Here is a 15,235-nt window from a genome sequence, read left to right on the forward strand (position 1 = left end):
ACTGAACTATACAAAACGGGAAAGCGAATATTTACAAGCGGATGGTCATGTACCCGAATCAGAAGTCCAGGCTTCAATTCTTCAGAGTAATTTCAATTCGACCGCAGCAGTTGCACCTCAGTTCACACACGGATTGCAGTTCAAACATCAGGTAGGCCACTTCCACAGAGATATGAGAGGCTTACGATATTGCTTGGCGTGTGTTTACGTTAAAGTCAGAGAATTTCCACCACCCAGCAGCTGATAAAACCACTCGGATGGTCGTAGAAACATCTCCAATAGATGCAAAAGCATCCAGATCTGGAATAAATTCTTAAACACACGTTTCTCAGCTGTGTGCCTGAGGAACGTCATGAATTTATCATCCTCAAAACACTTTATCGATTGCATTCCTTCGTAGTTCTCACCACACAATATGTGCATGGGATAAATCCATATTTAGAGACATGAAATGATTCTGTCTGTACATAAAACTGTGATTTGTAATAAGGTGTGAGAACCAACACGTAGACAGTAACAGTAGGTTGACAGTAATCCACTATGATTGGCACCATAGAGAATGTGAGATCACAGTGGGCTTCAGTAATGAGAAACAGACAACAACCTAGTCTGAAACTGAAGACGAGTGTCTGTAAACAAGACCTGATATTACACAATACATCATCTTGACACACACAACACGCCTTAGGAACAAACACATTCACGCTGTCAATCTCTTTTCAGGACTGACAGTGTCAGAAACCGCTCGTGTCAAGGAAAGTTTTTTGGTGAAAACATTTGGAAAAGGCAGCGGCATACTGTCTTCAAATAGTTCGGTTTGCGTTCTACTGGGGCAAAGCTGCATTGTGCAATTTTGGTTATTTTTAGTTTTGTGTTTTTTTTATGGTTGATTAGATCAAATGAATGAAATGAATGGTACTGGCTTCTGTATTATTTAGCAGTTTACATAAAGCTGCAATTTAAACCTTTTGGGTCCAATTTCACACAATTGTGTTTCACAGATGGTGAAATAGAGGTAAAAGTTATGGATTGCAGCTTTAAAAAATAAAACCAGATAATAAGATCCCCACCTTTTATCAATTACTTGCCACTCAAGTTCCAAAGAAATCAGATATCGTACATGTTTAAAGGGTGCAGCATAGTAAAAACATGGTAGAAAAACATAGTAAGGGATATAATTACCTCCAGGAAAGGTGCCTCTTGTTCCACTTGGTCTGAGGAGGCAGCGCTCGCTTTTTTCGACCTGCTGACATATCTGGCTCCGACATGTCGGGCAGCGAGCACCGTGGGGTCTTCATTAAACCCAAGGTTGCTTGGTCTGGGGAGAAGTAAATGCAAGAATAAATACAGATCCAGAAACATGTGCAGAATACAAAGCGTTGTTTGCAGTCGTGTTGACTGCAAAAGAATACCTGCAACCAAAAAAACAAGGATATACAAAGTGTATTAAAAAACGATTTTTATACCGACCCAGAACTCCAGTTTCCTCTAGGCCTCCAAACCTCTGCATGGCTTTAATGGCTTTGGTCAGTGCTTCCTTAGTCTGTAACTGTCCATTCACGGGATCAGAGGGCGGGAGGTACCCATATTTGCTCAGCCAATCCTGTGGTAGATAAAAACAGCTCTTATTGAGAATAATTATCTAAAAATTTTTACAGTGAGTCACACACAATTTTTCATATATTGACATATGAAAGGCACTTTACAGGAAAACCATAGCCTTTGAGATAGTCATCATCCAAAAAGTTTTTCTGTTGTTTTGACCTGTTTCTCCAGTTTTCATTTTCAGCAAATAAATGTAAATAGAAATAATATCTTTATTTGAAATTTGGGAGAAATGCTGTTAGAAATTTATAGCATGAAACAAAAATGATCATTTTTACCTAAACACCTATAAATAGTGAATACAGAAAAGTCTTTTCAGTTTTTCTGCGGCTGAAAAAAAAAAATATATATATATACATATACATATATTGCTTTGCTAGACGCACTATGGGAGCTATCATAATCCCGGCGCAAGGAGAAGCGCAAAGTGTTTTTGCTGGTTTCAGCCCGACACAGTTCTCATTTTCCCGTCCGGCGACACGATGTTTAAACAGCAAGTGCATTTGCGCTCATTTGTGCGCCCATGGTTGGTCTTAAAAAGAGGTGTTTTCAGGCACATTGTTGCTATTTTGAGGAACTGAAAATAAACTGTGCCAAAGACCAACTCAAACCTGGTCTAAAGTCAATGGTGCAATATTTTTTTGTTGTTTAAAAAGCACGTTAGTCGAAAAAAAGTCTCAGCGTCCACAACACGCTTTCACTTTATCTATTAAACAGAGGGAAGCGCAGCTGCACACAACATGCAAAATATAAAAATAAATGGAGTACTATATAAAAGATGATTATTGTGTACAAAAAGATAAAAATCCGGCTTGTCCAGTAGATGCCTTTCGACTCCAGTCTTAAAAAAAAGTCCAGTCTTAGCTCTTGCAAAGTCCGCTGTGTAAATATCGAATCCGCGATGGCAACTGGCTCTTATAGGGAATGAGAGATGAGACTCTGATTGGTTTACTGCACGTTCCGCCCAAAAAACACCCATCACTCATTAAGAGAATCGGGACAACCCGTTTAGACCATGGGCCCGGGCGCGTCGACCGTTTTCCTGTCATTAAACTAGGAAAAGTGGATTCGGACAGGCCCTGAGTCCACCTGCACTGTGCACTTAGATCGTGAAAAGAGGACCCTAAATGTTAAACTAGAAATTCAACCCAATTCTTACAAATTCTTGGTCTTTTATTTTTCTCTACAAAAAAAAAAACTTCAAATAGAACAGACCTTTAATGAAACAAACTACATGAGTATTCTCAAGCCATTGACTTCAGTTGGTTCCTTTTTCAGAAGCTACAGATGCACTCGAAGCTGTTTGTTATCCATTATTGCCGTGCATTAAGCCAGACTATGTTGAATTTCAATGGTGTTATGATCAGTGGTAGACTTGATAAATAACTCAAGATGAAAAAGAGGGAACATGTTTTCACGATTCAACCTATTCCATTAGTAAAGCTGCTCTGTGCTCACTCAGCACAATCACGGCAGAGAAGTGAATTATTCCAGCTGCGGGTCGGTTCGGGCCTGCAGGGCAACTGTTTGCATCTTTAATTTCATAAACCATTGTGCTAAAACACAACGGCACGACAAATTGGTTCATTAAAATGTATGATCTTTCAAAGGGTTCTCGCTTGATTGATCATGCCACCTTCGTCGTCTAGAAATGCCAAAAACACAGTCACAGCTACATTAATTATATGCACGGGACAAAAGAGATTAAAAACGTGAAAGTTGACTGACTCAAGGCATTATGGTGATGTAAGAATGATAAAGCAAGGTCGTGCTGCAGGTGAGAAGAGACCTTGTGCACGTCACGGACCTGCAGAATAAGAGCGTGCAAACGTACCCCTTCCATTAATTTCTGAGAATGGGGCTGAAAGACAAGATAAGTAAATTTGAAAAACAATACTAGAATGCTGCTAGACGCTCCAGTATGTCAGCTATGGGAGCAACACTATCAATACTGCATTCATTCAGTCTTTAAATCAGCAAAACTGAAAAGTTCACTGCTTGAGAGTAAACTTTTTGGAGGAGTTTTACCGCACAGCATTGCATCAAGGTTGAAGAGACTTTAAGAGTCCTGTCTCAATTGCTTCTGACTATGCAGTGCACTTGTAGTGTATCCCACAGACCACAGATAAAGGACTCAATAGCATCTCTTTAATGTCTCCTTAATAGGGCAAACGAGACATGTTTAACATGACAACACTTATCATAAAATTCTTCCAAGAGCAAATCATTAGAGCTATGCCATTACTGTATGTCAACAATTAAATTTAAATTTTATTTGGAAGAAACATAAATAGAATAAAGATACTGCAAAGAAAAAGTCTATTAGGTTAATAGCTTTCTATTAAGGGCATTTATGGATTATATCATTTATGGATATAGATTTTGATTATATCAAAATACGGTTTCTATTCTATTCAAATTGATTTATTTAATTTCTATAGCAGAAATGTATTTCTATATTCACAATTTGCCTGGCAAACCAGGTGTAAAGACAGGCAGTATTATTTTCACAACAGAAAGTCAACACATCTTCAAGGCATATTGAGCAAATTACATCAAATGCTATCTTGATCAAAATAAACAAAATCCCCCAAATGTGATTTTGCAAATTAGTTTATTTCTCATAAAAAGTCAAGAAAAGAGAAAGATTTGCAATTGCCGGATAGTGATTATCACATCGGTGATGGATTTACAGTATGTGGTGTTATGCAGCTCCAACTGATGGCTGCACTGTTTTTCTCCTCTCGCCCTGCTGACGTAATTTGTGTGTTGACACATTATCCAACTGTGTAAAAGTGTGGAGAAAAGGTTTACTCTCTTTGTGCGTGCTTTCCTCCCGCAGGTTCCAAAATTGATGCGTAACGCATCGCTTTTCATTTTCACTATCTTGTACTATATCTCCTAATGCACATATTTGTGCACAAATATGCGAAGATGGCATCGTGATGTTGACTATAGCTAAAGTTATCACATCTGTTACCATTCCTTTAATCTGGATTCCTAAGGCAACCTTCACTATTAGCATTGCTCATATGGGGATTTGAGAAAGCCCTTAACGTTTAGTATTCAACAAAACTTGCGCTGCACTGTTTGTGCCACAAATATGAATGATACTTCAAACTGTGCCTGAACTATAAATAGGGATGAAGATATCATGAAGACATAGAGGGGCTGTACTCCCACGACTCTATTCAATAAGCAACACCTGTGACACCATAATGAAACACGATTACATCACTCAACCTTCCTGATCTCTCCTGAGCTTTCCACTGTGAAGACGTCTACCTTCTCACAAAGTTTAATGGATGGAAGTGACCTAAAAAGGTGTCACAGATAGTCATTCCAGTCTTTATTAAGGCACATCTTTCAAAGGAGCACTCCCTATGGGATCATTGACTGATCGCTCTTCTTCTGAGGTCCAAAAACACGGACGAGGAAAATTATGAGACTATGATGAAGGTCAATGCTCTCTGAAGCCTGAAATCCATGAACATTTTCCCCATCTAACTTTAAACCAGTTTCTCTCTTGAGCTAACAGCAGGGGAAAGGAGCTTTACTTCACTAGCCAATCTAAAATCTCTATAAATTCTTCAGCACAGGGAGGTGAGGATGGTCAAAGGGATATTAAACCTTCAAAGCATATGAGCGAACAATCAATAAACCCCCCGAACCCCAGCAGCACTGAATAAACCTGAAGATAAACTCCAGGGTGGTTGTTTATTCTTTGAACTGTGTGTTGCCATGGGTGAGTCCCAGCACTATACGTGTATTCGCTCAAAGCAAGCTCAGGTTCACACAGAGGAGTTTCAATACACAGATTTATATTCCTGACGCAGTGAATTTTCTGTAACTACTGTCAATTTGTGTCCTGTGTTTCTTCTCAGTCTCTATGAGGTGGCACGGATCATTATGCCATGCTGAGAAAGGTTAACAGGCTAATGTGCTGAAGAGAGGCTAATAGTCCGGGACATCCCTCAATTGCAATATGCATGAAATGTCTCTTCACGCGGAAAGACTTTATCGGGTGGAAAAAGTCTTGGAACAACAGAGCACCTTTGTGGCTTTTTTCTTAGCCAGAAAATCTGACATTTCATGCGTCTTTGAAACTAAGAAAATATTTTTCTGCTTTTTGGCATCTGTCAAAAAATTGTGATGTCATACAAAAAAAAGCACTTGTAATTCAACATGACTCTGAGAGCATATTATCTAACCACAGTCGGTATTGACTTACATGAAAACATGCAGTATCATTTTTTTGTGATGCTGTCTATTATGTTGTCCAATTTATGCTAATAACATTAACAAGGATAAAAATGAAACGAAGTAAACCGCTTTCAATTTTATTTTAAAGCTGCAATCTTACTTTTGCCTCTTTAACAATTGCTATTTTTATTTGATACATAAAATTGCTTTAACGGTCCAGTGTATCATTATATGTTATCTCCTTCAGCAAAGAAGTGAAAACGTGTCCAGTCGACATCTTTGTCCTGTGACAGCCACCGTAGTGTTTCGAAAGGGAGGGATGGAGTGAGCCGTTGGTTGTAAATTGCAACCCCACCTCTAGATGGCCCTAAATTTCATACATTGGACCTTTAATTTACTTTGTTACATTTAGGTCAAATGACAACAAACTGAAATTTCCTGCTAAAATGTACCCATTCCCATTCCATTCCATTTTCTACCGCTTATCCGAACTACCTCGGGTCACGGGGAGCCTGCGCCTATCTCAGGAGTCATCGGGCATCAAGGCAGGATACACCCTGGATGGAGTGCTAACCCATCGCAGGGCACACACACTCACTCATTCACTCACGCACTCACACCCTACGGACAAATTTTTCCAGAGATGCCAATCAACCTACCATGCATGTCTTTGGACCAGGGGAGGAAACCGGAGTACCCGAAGGAAACCCCCGAGTCACGGGGAGAACATGCAAACTCCACACACACACAAGTCGGAAGAGGGAATCAAACCCCCAACCCTGGAGGTGTGAGGCGAACGTGCTGACCACTAAGCACTAAGCCCACCCTAAAATGTACCCGAAAGTTCAAATTATAAATCATTATAATAACTTGACTGTTGTGAAATAAGGGAGTAAACAGTTACTTTTTATATACTTGCTGAACAAAACATTTGGAATATAAGTTTTTAAGATATAATATTCTTCCTTTATTTATGATTGTATGGTTTACGATTTAATACCCAGAACGTCTTCAAAGTTTAGCTAACTGACAAATTCTTAAAGACTACATACCCTTGTTTTAATTTCACAGATTTAGTTTTCAGTAATTCAATATTTTTATAAAAATTTTGCTTTCTAAAAAAACGTGTGTTTAATACCATACTGTGCCTTTGAAATCTCACTGCTATTAACTACTGATTCTATTGTGACAGAAAAGCATTAAGATAAGTGGAAAAAAAATAAAGCCTTTCGGGGACAGGAAAAATACATGAAGCAAAAGGACATGTTTGTCTTTCTTTCCACGCCGTGGTCCTTAAGGCTGGATGTGCCGGCTGCCTGTCAGTCAGGGTTTGCATTTATCTGCAGCGCAGTCAGTCAATGTCTGCAATCCTCCTAAAACCTGTCTGCATTGTTGAATCTTTCTGAAATATGCAGGAGAATGGAAGAGTTTCGCAATTTATTCTGCCTCTTTCTACAAACCTCATCTGAATATCTGTTGGAATGTAAAACACAGTATTAACAAGAATAAAAATAAAGATGAAGTTTAGGTGGTGGAGTGGTTAGAACTATAAGTCCTCCAAAACTTTTAGTCCGCCATCGAGCAATCTTTGCTCTGCTCACATTTCACAACAGACCACAGGGCAGAAGAACATGACTCCAAACTGAACAACTAATCCTCTTACTATAGCCCTAAAGATCAAACCATCTATATGTAAAGGTCAAGGATAAGGGCTGATCTACTGCTGGACAGGTGGGATTGTCATGGGACTTAACCTCTAAAGTGACACTGAATCTGTAGTGGAATCGAAGCAGACGGCAGAGCAAATGAAAAGAAATACTTGTGATACTTGTGTTTCCACACCAGGCTTGTGTTCTCGCCACAATCCCTAAACTCATGAGCGTCTATGAGCACCAAATTTCATCTCTGCACTGTGTAAATTTCCTCATTTGAATCCTAAAACTTTGGCTCTTGTTGTTTCATAAACCAGATCCCAGCTGCTCTAATGTAAATTGTCGGGAAACATGCGACTGAGCACACACACAGAAATACAGAACAAATAAAAAACCAAAAGACAACGTTTGTTCCTTCACAGCTGTACATATTGAGTAGAGATTTCATTGCAATGAGCATGCTCCAATAAACAGCTGTGATGTCATCATTTGTTATGCCTGCAGTCATGAAACTAAGACAAGGAATAAAAGATGCTAAATTCGAGATTATACATTATTTATTTTCTTTCTTTCAAGATGTCCTATCACTTCAGAAGCACAAATCTCAAATGTTCAGAAGTGTAATGTTTAGCTGTTCCATATTTTGCACTTGAGGTGCAGCATCACCGGCCTGTTTTTAAAGTAAATAACTTTTAAACTCCATTACTCGTGTTCTAACTTTTGCTTACAGAGTTGAATCTGAGAAAATCTCATATGCATTCAATATAAAATAAAACCACTCCTTATATTTATTTTGACCCCCTTCTCAGACATTTTCTGAGCATTAAGCTCCTATTTTCCCAGCCTACAAAATGAAAAAGAAAATACGATTTATTACAAAATTATGACCTGTTTTAGCTCTATTCTTGGAAAGTGCATTTGATCAATGCATTGAAAAGGGAAAAGAGAGAGAGTGTGAGAGAGAGAGAGAGAGAGAGAGAGGGAGAGAAAGCTACAGACCGAAGCTCTATTCTTGTCCACCATCGCCCCTGCTCACCTCCTCAAAAGCATCTCATTAAATACCCACACCATGTGACATCAATGATTCAATTTGGCTAGAGCTGTCATCACAGTGGGTGCTTTCATACAGATCTCCGAAAGGTCAAGTGACAGGACACTTCCCTCATTCGCTTCACTACCCCAGTGAAGAGAGTCATGGCGGCCAGTCGGCTGAATCTGTCCTATGAAGAGTCCGATTGTTTCTGTATGATTCGCTGCATCCAAACACACAGCGGCCCACCCCGGCCTGCTGTGTCCAGTCAACAGGCTCATTTGATAAAGTCCCTTCTTCTCACATGCAGAGGAAGTGAGTCATTAGCTGTGATCTCTCCGGACACAGAGATGCCTGTCAGGTTGTCACTGTGTCTGCTCATGGCTGAAGTGAATTTAAGCTGGTTTACATAATAAAGGTCAGGGAATGGGCTTGATGATCTTTAAATTCGATTTCCGAAACGGTCATTACGGAGAGCGAGAATGACCCAAGTACATTTGGTCAGCCCAGACCTCCCAACTCAATCTATCTCACTTTTGGCCACTGTATATGGATTTCGCTCAATAAAAATAAAACATGCTGTTTCATAGTCCAAACTCCATCGTAAGTTTCTTACCAAGCTTTGAAGTTAAAGATCTCTTTGAACCATTCTGACTGTGAGGTCTATCTCATCCTCAAAAAGTACTTCATTGGGCCAATTTTAGATGTGTAAAGCCTAAAACGTCTATGTACAATAAATCGAATGATCCGGTTAAACTGATATCTATCTATGAAAAAACAGAAATTTAAGAGAAAGTTGAATTTGCGTTTCAAACGCATGAGAGGCAAACCGCTGATACATTGTTTTTCCTCGGCCCCCTGCTATCCTGTGAAAGATTTATGTAGGATTACCAAGCGAAAAAGTACGAATTAATCCTCTGTGGTGATGCTATCCACACTTTTACCTCCATTCCACTCCTAAAAACAAACTTCAGGCTTTACTCAAAGTATGGATGAGAAATCTAAGGCCCCAATCCTGCATTACTCAAGGAAAGCCTTCATATCACTATCCCTCGAGACTGCCACCAAGCTGCTGCCATCTGGTTGCTGCAGATTATTTCAGATGCCAAGAGGAAGGAAACCTGAGACTGGAAAGATTGCGAGTTGCAGGCAAAAGATTTACTTATAAAAAAGTACCATTGCGTAAAAAACACAATTTGCAATAACCGACATGTACCAGGGTAATACCATGCCACTTTCCGAAGTACTATAGAATATCATGCATAAACCCTCCTGGATAAATACATATAGGTATATAATTCAGTTGTTTAAAGTAAAAAAGTACCATAGTATTACCAACCAATACTGTGACAGTACCATGGTTTTAACTCAGTACTTTTCTGCAGTGATTTGTTGGGAGCATTTAAGGTGAAAAAATGCGCCCGGTGACATAAAAGCAAGTAGGCCTGGAGAGTTTTGGAGATCACTTTTCTTTTCAATCACAATTGGCTATAGCACTTAACCTCACTCTGCTGCACGAAGACTGATTGGCTCTGCAATTAGTGTATAGAGTCTCGCTTTGTATGAAAAACATCTGCTAAATTGCAAGAAGAACCATTTTGATATTGAAATAGTCGTGGCGTGGGTCAAAGACAGTTTCGAGAATAATACATGCGCATTGGAAGATTCGGCTGATGTTCTCCATTCAGATGAACTTCAATCTATAACATTATTTCTTTTGTGACAGACAAAAGCTTCATATATAATTTACAAGTTGGCCACCAGGTCTTTGTGTGATGGTGCGAGCACCAAAAATGACAATAGATAATTATGGCAGTATATTTTATAACATGTTTTAGTGACGCATTGAAAACATGATGATTACGAGAATATAGCCGGAATAGTTAGAGAATCGAGTCAAATCTACTTTAAATGTCATTAGTTTATAAAATGATTTTATATGTTAAAAGTCTTATTTTTTTATATGTTTTTGAATGACATCCAAAATTGTATTTATCCTCATGTGATTCAAAACATGTATTTGACTCTTTAACCTGTGGAATCCAAAAGAATAAAGGTCCTGTGGAATCCTGTAGCACATTTTAAGAAATGTCTTAGTGCTTTTAAGTTCATACAATGGAACACAGAGGTGGTCAATGTTGTTTGCATACCAACATTCTTGTATTTTTCAGAAGAAAGAATGTCATACAGGTTTGGAATGACATAACGGTGAGTAAAATAATGAAAAAATTTATAAATAAAAAATGGCAAAAATAAAACGAATTAAAAAAAATATCACACATTAGAGTTGTCTGTTTATAACACTACATTTGAAATTAAGAATTAAGTTAAGACTTAAGTTTAGACTAAGTGGCACTGCATTTTTGGGATGTTTTTTTTTCTGTATTTAACCAACAGCTACTTGTCATTAAGGTGAATATGAATATTAATATAATACAACTGCAATGGTAATGGTTTTGAAAGTGTAAATGCCTTATAAGCGTTATGAGCTATGCTCACAATTTGCTGAAATTCGAATGACGGTGCCAACAAAAGCGTAAACAAAGCCTAAGCCAAGTAGGGCCTACATGCTACATGCGTTTTTATATCCAATCTGCAACAAAATCCTCCATGTTGTTTGTTGACATCAAGAATCAACTCTCACTTCGCTATGTGCATAAATCTGTGTGACAGCGAATTTCCAGAACGCTTTCATTTGATGCACCAAAGCTGCGATTAAAACTACAAAGTGAACACCAAAATGATTGAAAACAAAAAGACTGATTTTGAACAGAGCGACAAAGCTTCCATCTTATAGCGTATGCCTGGCATTAGGGTACAGAGAGATTTAGACACGGCAGCCGCTGAAGCAGAGAATAGAAACCCAGCCATCCAGCAATCAAAATGCCCGGCCCAATCCACCAGGAAAAGACGGCAAGAGATTGCATGGAAAGAAAGAAACTGTATTAAAGAATCAGGTTCCGTCTGCTTATGACACAAGAGGCAATAGTAAACTCTTCGAGAGCCATTTTTCACAACCGTGTACATAAGCACCCAACAACCTCACGGAGTAAGAAATATGCAGTTTACTACACAACCGTGTCATGAATTTTATGAGCTGCAATGAAGAAGGTGAAAGATTAGGAGAAAGGGGGTTAGTGAAAGATGCGGGAAGGAAAAAACTAAGGAGATAAAGCGGAGCTGTCTGGCCTTCCCTGGTCATCCATATTCAAAATGGCAGTGAAGTAGGAGACAAACAAACAGGCCAGTCGAATCGATCGAGAAACAACTTCATGCATTCAGAGCAGAAGTGCTTAAATACCCAATCGAGAACCCAGCGATCATTCATCTCAGAAACGGACCACATACCATATCAACACGCTGGTATTTCTTTAGAACAACCTGCAATGGCACTTCATAATTTTAAGTATTGAATACTAAATAATTTTAAGTATTGAATACTAAATAATTTTAAGTATGGATTACTGAATTTTACAAAGTGAAACTTCACATTCCTCCATGCATTATCATCTACAGCACATAGTGTCAATGAAGTGGAAAAACAAGACATTTGTATTGTATATGACAGTGTGTAAGTACTATTCCAACAAGAATCAGATCTGCTGTGTCACAATATCTTCCATACACTGTCAATTTGCTGTAACTGAGACTCAGTGGAAGACAACATCTTGACAATTTTTCGTGACATTTTGAGCACAATATGACAGCACGGAAGATATTGGTTTAGCTATGACATTTATAAGCAAGTCAGACCAATCTATCCATCATGGCCATCAAGTGTACTTGAATGGGAAAAGATTGAAATCATCGGACGATTTTACACAGTATTAAAAACATGTCAACAACATGGTTTCATATATTTAAGTGGCTAAATCTTTTTTCTTTGTCATTTCATACATGTCAGACCCGCCGTCAGTCTGTTGAGCCTTCTGGGCAGACACAAGAAGAGGGGGTGACAGATGTACCCACACACAAACAGATAATTAAATGGGCAGTCTGACAATATAAAGGATCAGACATGCTGGCTTTCGGTGGGGTCTGAGGTCTGTAAACGGATCAATATTGCCCTGGGGTTGGATTGTGTGCATATCAAAATCGTCTGCTTTAAACTTCTGCTGTATGAACAGAGAACATTAACATTTTGTCATTTAGCAGATGCTTTTATCTAAAGTGACTTTCAAAGAGTTTAAGGAACAGTAAGCGATATGTCATACAGGAGCAATGATACAACAGGTGCCAATAAAAAGTTACTGATTTCAACAAAAGCTAGCCCACTACCTGTTGAGAGAAAGAGAGGGTTAGTGGGGTATTTTTGTCTCAAGTATTGACAGAAGAGATGGGTTTTAAGTAGTTTTTTGAATGTTGTGAGAGATGTGGTTGACCGGACTGAGTTAGGAAGAATGTTCCATCAGGAAGGAGTTGTGAATGAGAATGAGTGGGAGCTCATGGTGTGAGTGTGTTTGGTCAAATGATGTACAAATGTGGATGTTGTTCCAAATGACTAAATATATACTTTATTTTAGTGTGGATAAAGTACAGCAGAGAGTAGTCAAAGAGTTGTTTTGACTACTTTGCGCACAAGCAATTTTAGTCCAGCTTGATAAACCCCGTTTAAATTAAATTACATTTTAGGAGAGAACAAAGTGAGGTTAATACAAATACAGAGCCTAAAAACGTATCTACACAAGATTCAACACAAGTTAAGCTCTATTGACTGTTAGTGTCATACATGTTTGCAATGACATGGGAGTTAGTAGATCCTGATTCTTTTGTGAACTGACGCTTTAAACAAAATTGCTGTCTATGAGAAACAATTGAGGAAGCGAGGAAATCTAAATCAAATCTCCCGTGGGCTGCCACCAACAAACACTGCAGCAGAAACAGCAGTGAGTTGCACGTGATTTACACTGAGGTGAGTTAGAACAGACAGAACTGAGAAAGAAATGAGAGAATTAGTCAAATCCGTTTCCTCAGTGGCCAGAGGCTAATGGACATCACGCACCATTAAATCTTTGCGAAAATCATTGGTGGACACCTGCAAGCAGATTCATTAAACACTTTGAGGAGATCAATATGGCAGATCCTTCAAAAAGACGCTTCTGTGTCAGGTTAACGGCTGGGTTAATTTCATCTTTCTGCAACTCAAAAGGGGACGACCTGGATAGGAAAAAGACAGACTTTATGACTGACCGAGCAAAATCTTTTGTCAACAGTAGAGACGCACAAAACTACGTATTTCGAAAAATCAATCAGTCAATGAGTTTTCTATACTGTAGTTACTCTTTGGCACTACATAATTAAAGTGATAGTTAAAGAAAATCTTCCATTTTTTCACCCTCCTTCAATTTATTCAATACCTCTATGACTCTCAAAAGATGTCCCTGTGGTTTTGTGTCCATACTATGGAAGTCAGCGCCCAGTTAGCACAGATACGTTTGTGAGATGTCTGCTAAAGATCTGGAAAACATCTGCAGTGTAAAAACATCTTATAAATGTTTTAGAAAGGGCAGTTTTACATATATTTAAAAAAAAATCGTATATACAGTATATCTTCTATGTCTACATGAAATATGAGGGACATCTAAAGGACTGTACTGCAGATGAGCAAACAATAATAAAAACTTTCTTGCAGATGTAAATGCCAACAATACATTACTTAAATTACGTCTAGCAGATATATGTGTGCTATCAGGGTGGGACCGAAGGTTGACTGGGTCTTCAAAATATCTCCTTCTGACATCATTTGACTTCTACAAGCTTTTCTTTGCATGGTCTAGTAACCAACAATTTCATATTTTAACGGGTAGGAATATAGAGGCATATGTAACAAACTGCTGCTATAACAATAAGCACATACATGCAATGGTTTTCATCTGTGTAGCTGTAGCAAGGATGCTTTGCAGGGCTAAAAAAACACTTCGTTGACACCAAACCATGAAACAATGTACAGCAGCTTCTTAATTTTTTTTGTCAATCACAGAAATTTTGAAAATATCATTCCAATGAGTCATAACTTCTATTTTACAACATTAACGAAGCAACACAAAATCTTTTGGAGTAGCCCACGTACCTCCGGCTGGGAATCATTAAGCTGGTCGACCTCACTACAGAACTAATCAGTTGTTGGGGCGACCGGCGGACCGTTGTGACTCATCCCTATTGCAACAGCGTCGAACGATCCCCCACTGAAGGTGATTGTATTTACGGCAAATGAGTTTCGAAGCTGTGGCCTTAGACTGCATAAAATGAAATTACATTCCTCAAACAGAACACCAAGCACAAAACCATTACGAAGTCACGTATGCCCAATGATTTGAAAATCAATTCATATTCAATGGAGTGCAAGAAGCATACGGAATAAGCCAGACACATTTAAATAAGATTTTTTCTTTGTATCCCTCGTCTTGCTTTCCGCTTCAGTCTCCTTGCATGCATTCTCTAATTCCGGCTCGAAAAGTATAAAAGCGAGCGGTTCCCTCTGTTCAACAAAGCTCGGGCACCTCACAATCACTCATATATTTTAAGACTTGGTTGCGGAAATCCCTGCTGAAGTTAGCAGCATTTGATCCTTCTGCTACAGTTGGCACAATTCAGCAAGCAGGCACTTCCGTCCCTGGCATACAAAGTTACAAACATATTTCCAATCAAATATTTAGTTGAAAAGCAGTGATGAAAAAGATCTAAGCTAAGTAGGAGACACTTTTTATTTACGCTCACGTTCCGGCTCCTTTTACCATTGGGAAAA

At 38.7% G+C, this 15,235-nt stretch overlaps 1 protein-coding gene across 1 annotated transcript in view; it reads right to left on the minus strand.

The window, feature by feature from the left end:
* Nucleotides 1-15,235, minus strand: part of mmp17a (matrix metallopeptidase 17a) — a 51,903-nt gene that overhangs the window by 23,028 nt on the left and 13,640 nt on the right. The window contains exons 2-3 of the mRNA XM_056732049.1: nt 1,471-1,603; nt 1,183-1,318 (exon numbers count right to left, since the gene is read on the minus strand). Coding sequence (XP_056588027.1) covers nt 1,183-1,318; nt 1,471-1,603 — 269 coding nt within the window. The remainder of the gene's footprint in view (nt 1-1,182; nt 1,319-1,470; nt 1,604-15,235) is intronic.

The sequence above is a fragment of the Triplophysa dalaica genome, chromosome 19 (genome assembly GCF_015846415.1).
Source record: "Triplophysa dalaica isolate WHDGS20190420 chromosome 19, ASM1584641v1, whole genome shotgun sequence".
NCBI lineage: Eukaryota > Metazoa > Chordata > Actinopteri > Cypriniformes > Nemacheilidae > Triplophysa > Triplophysa dalaica.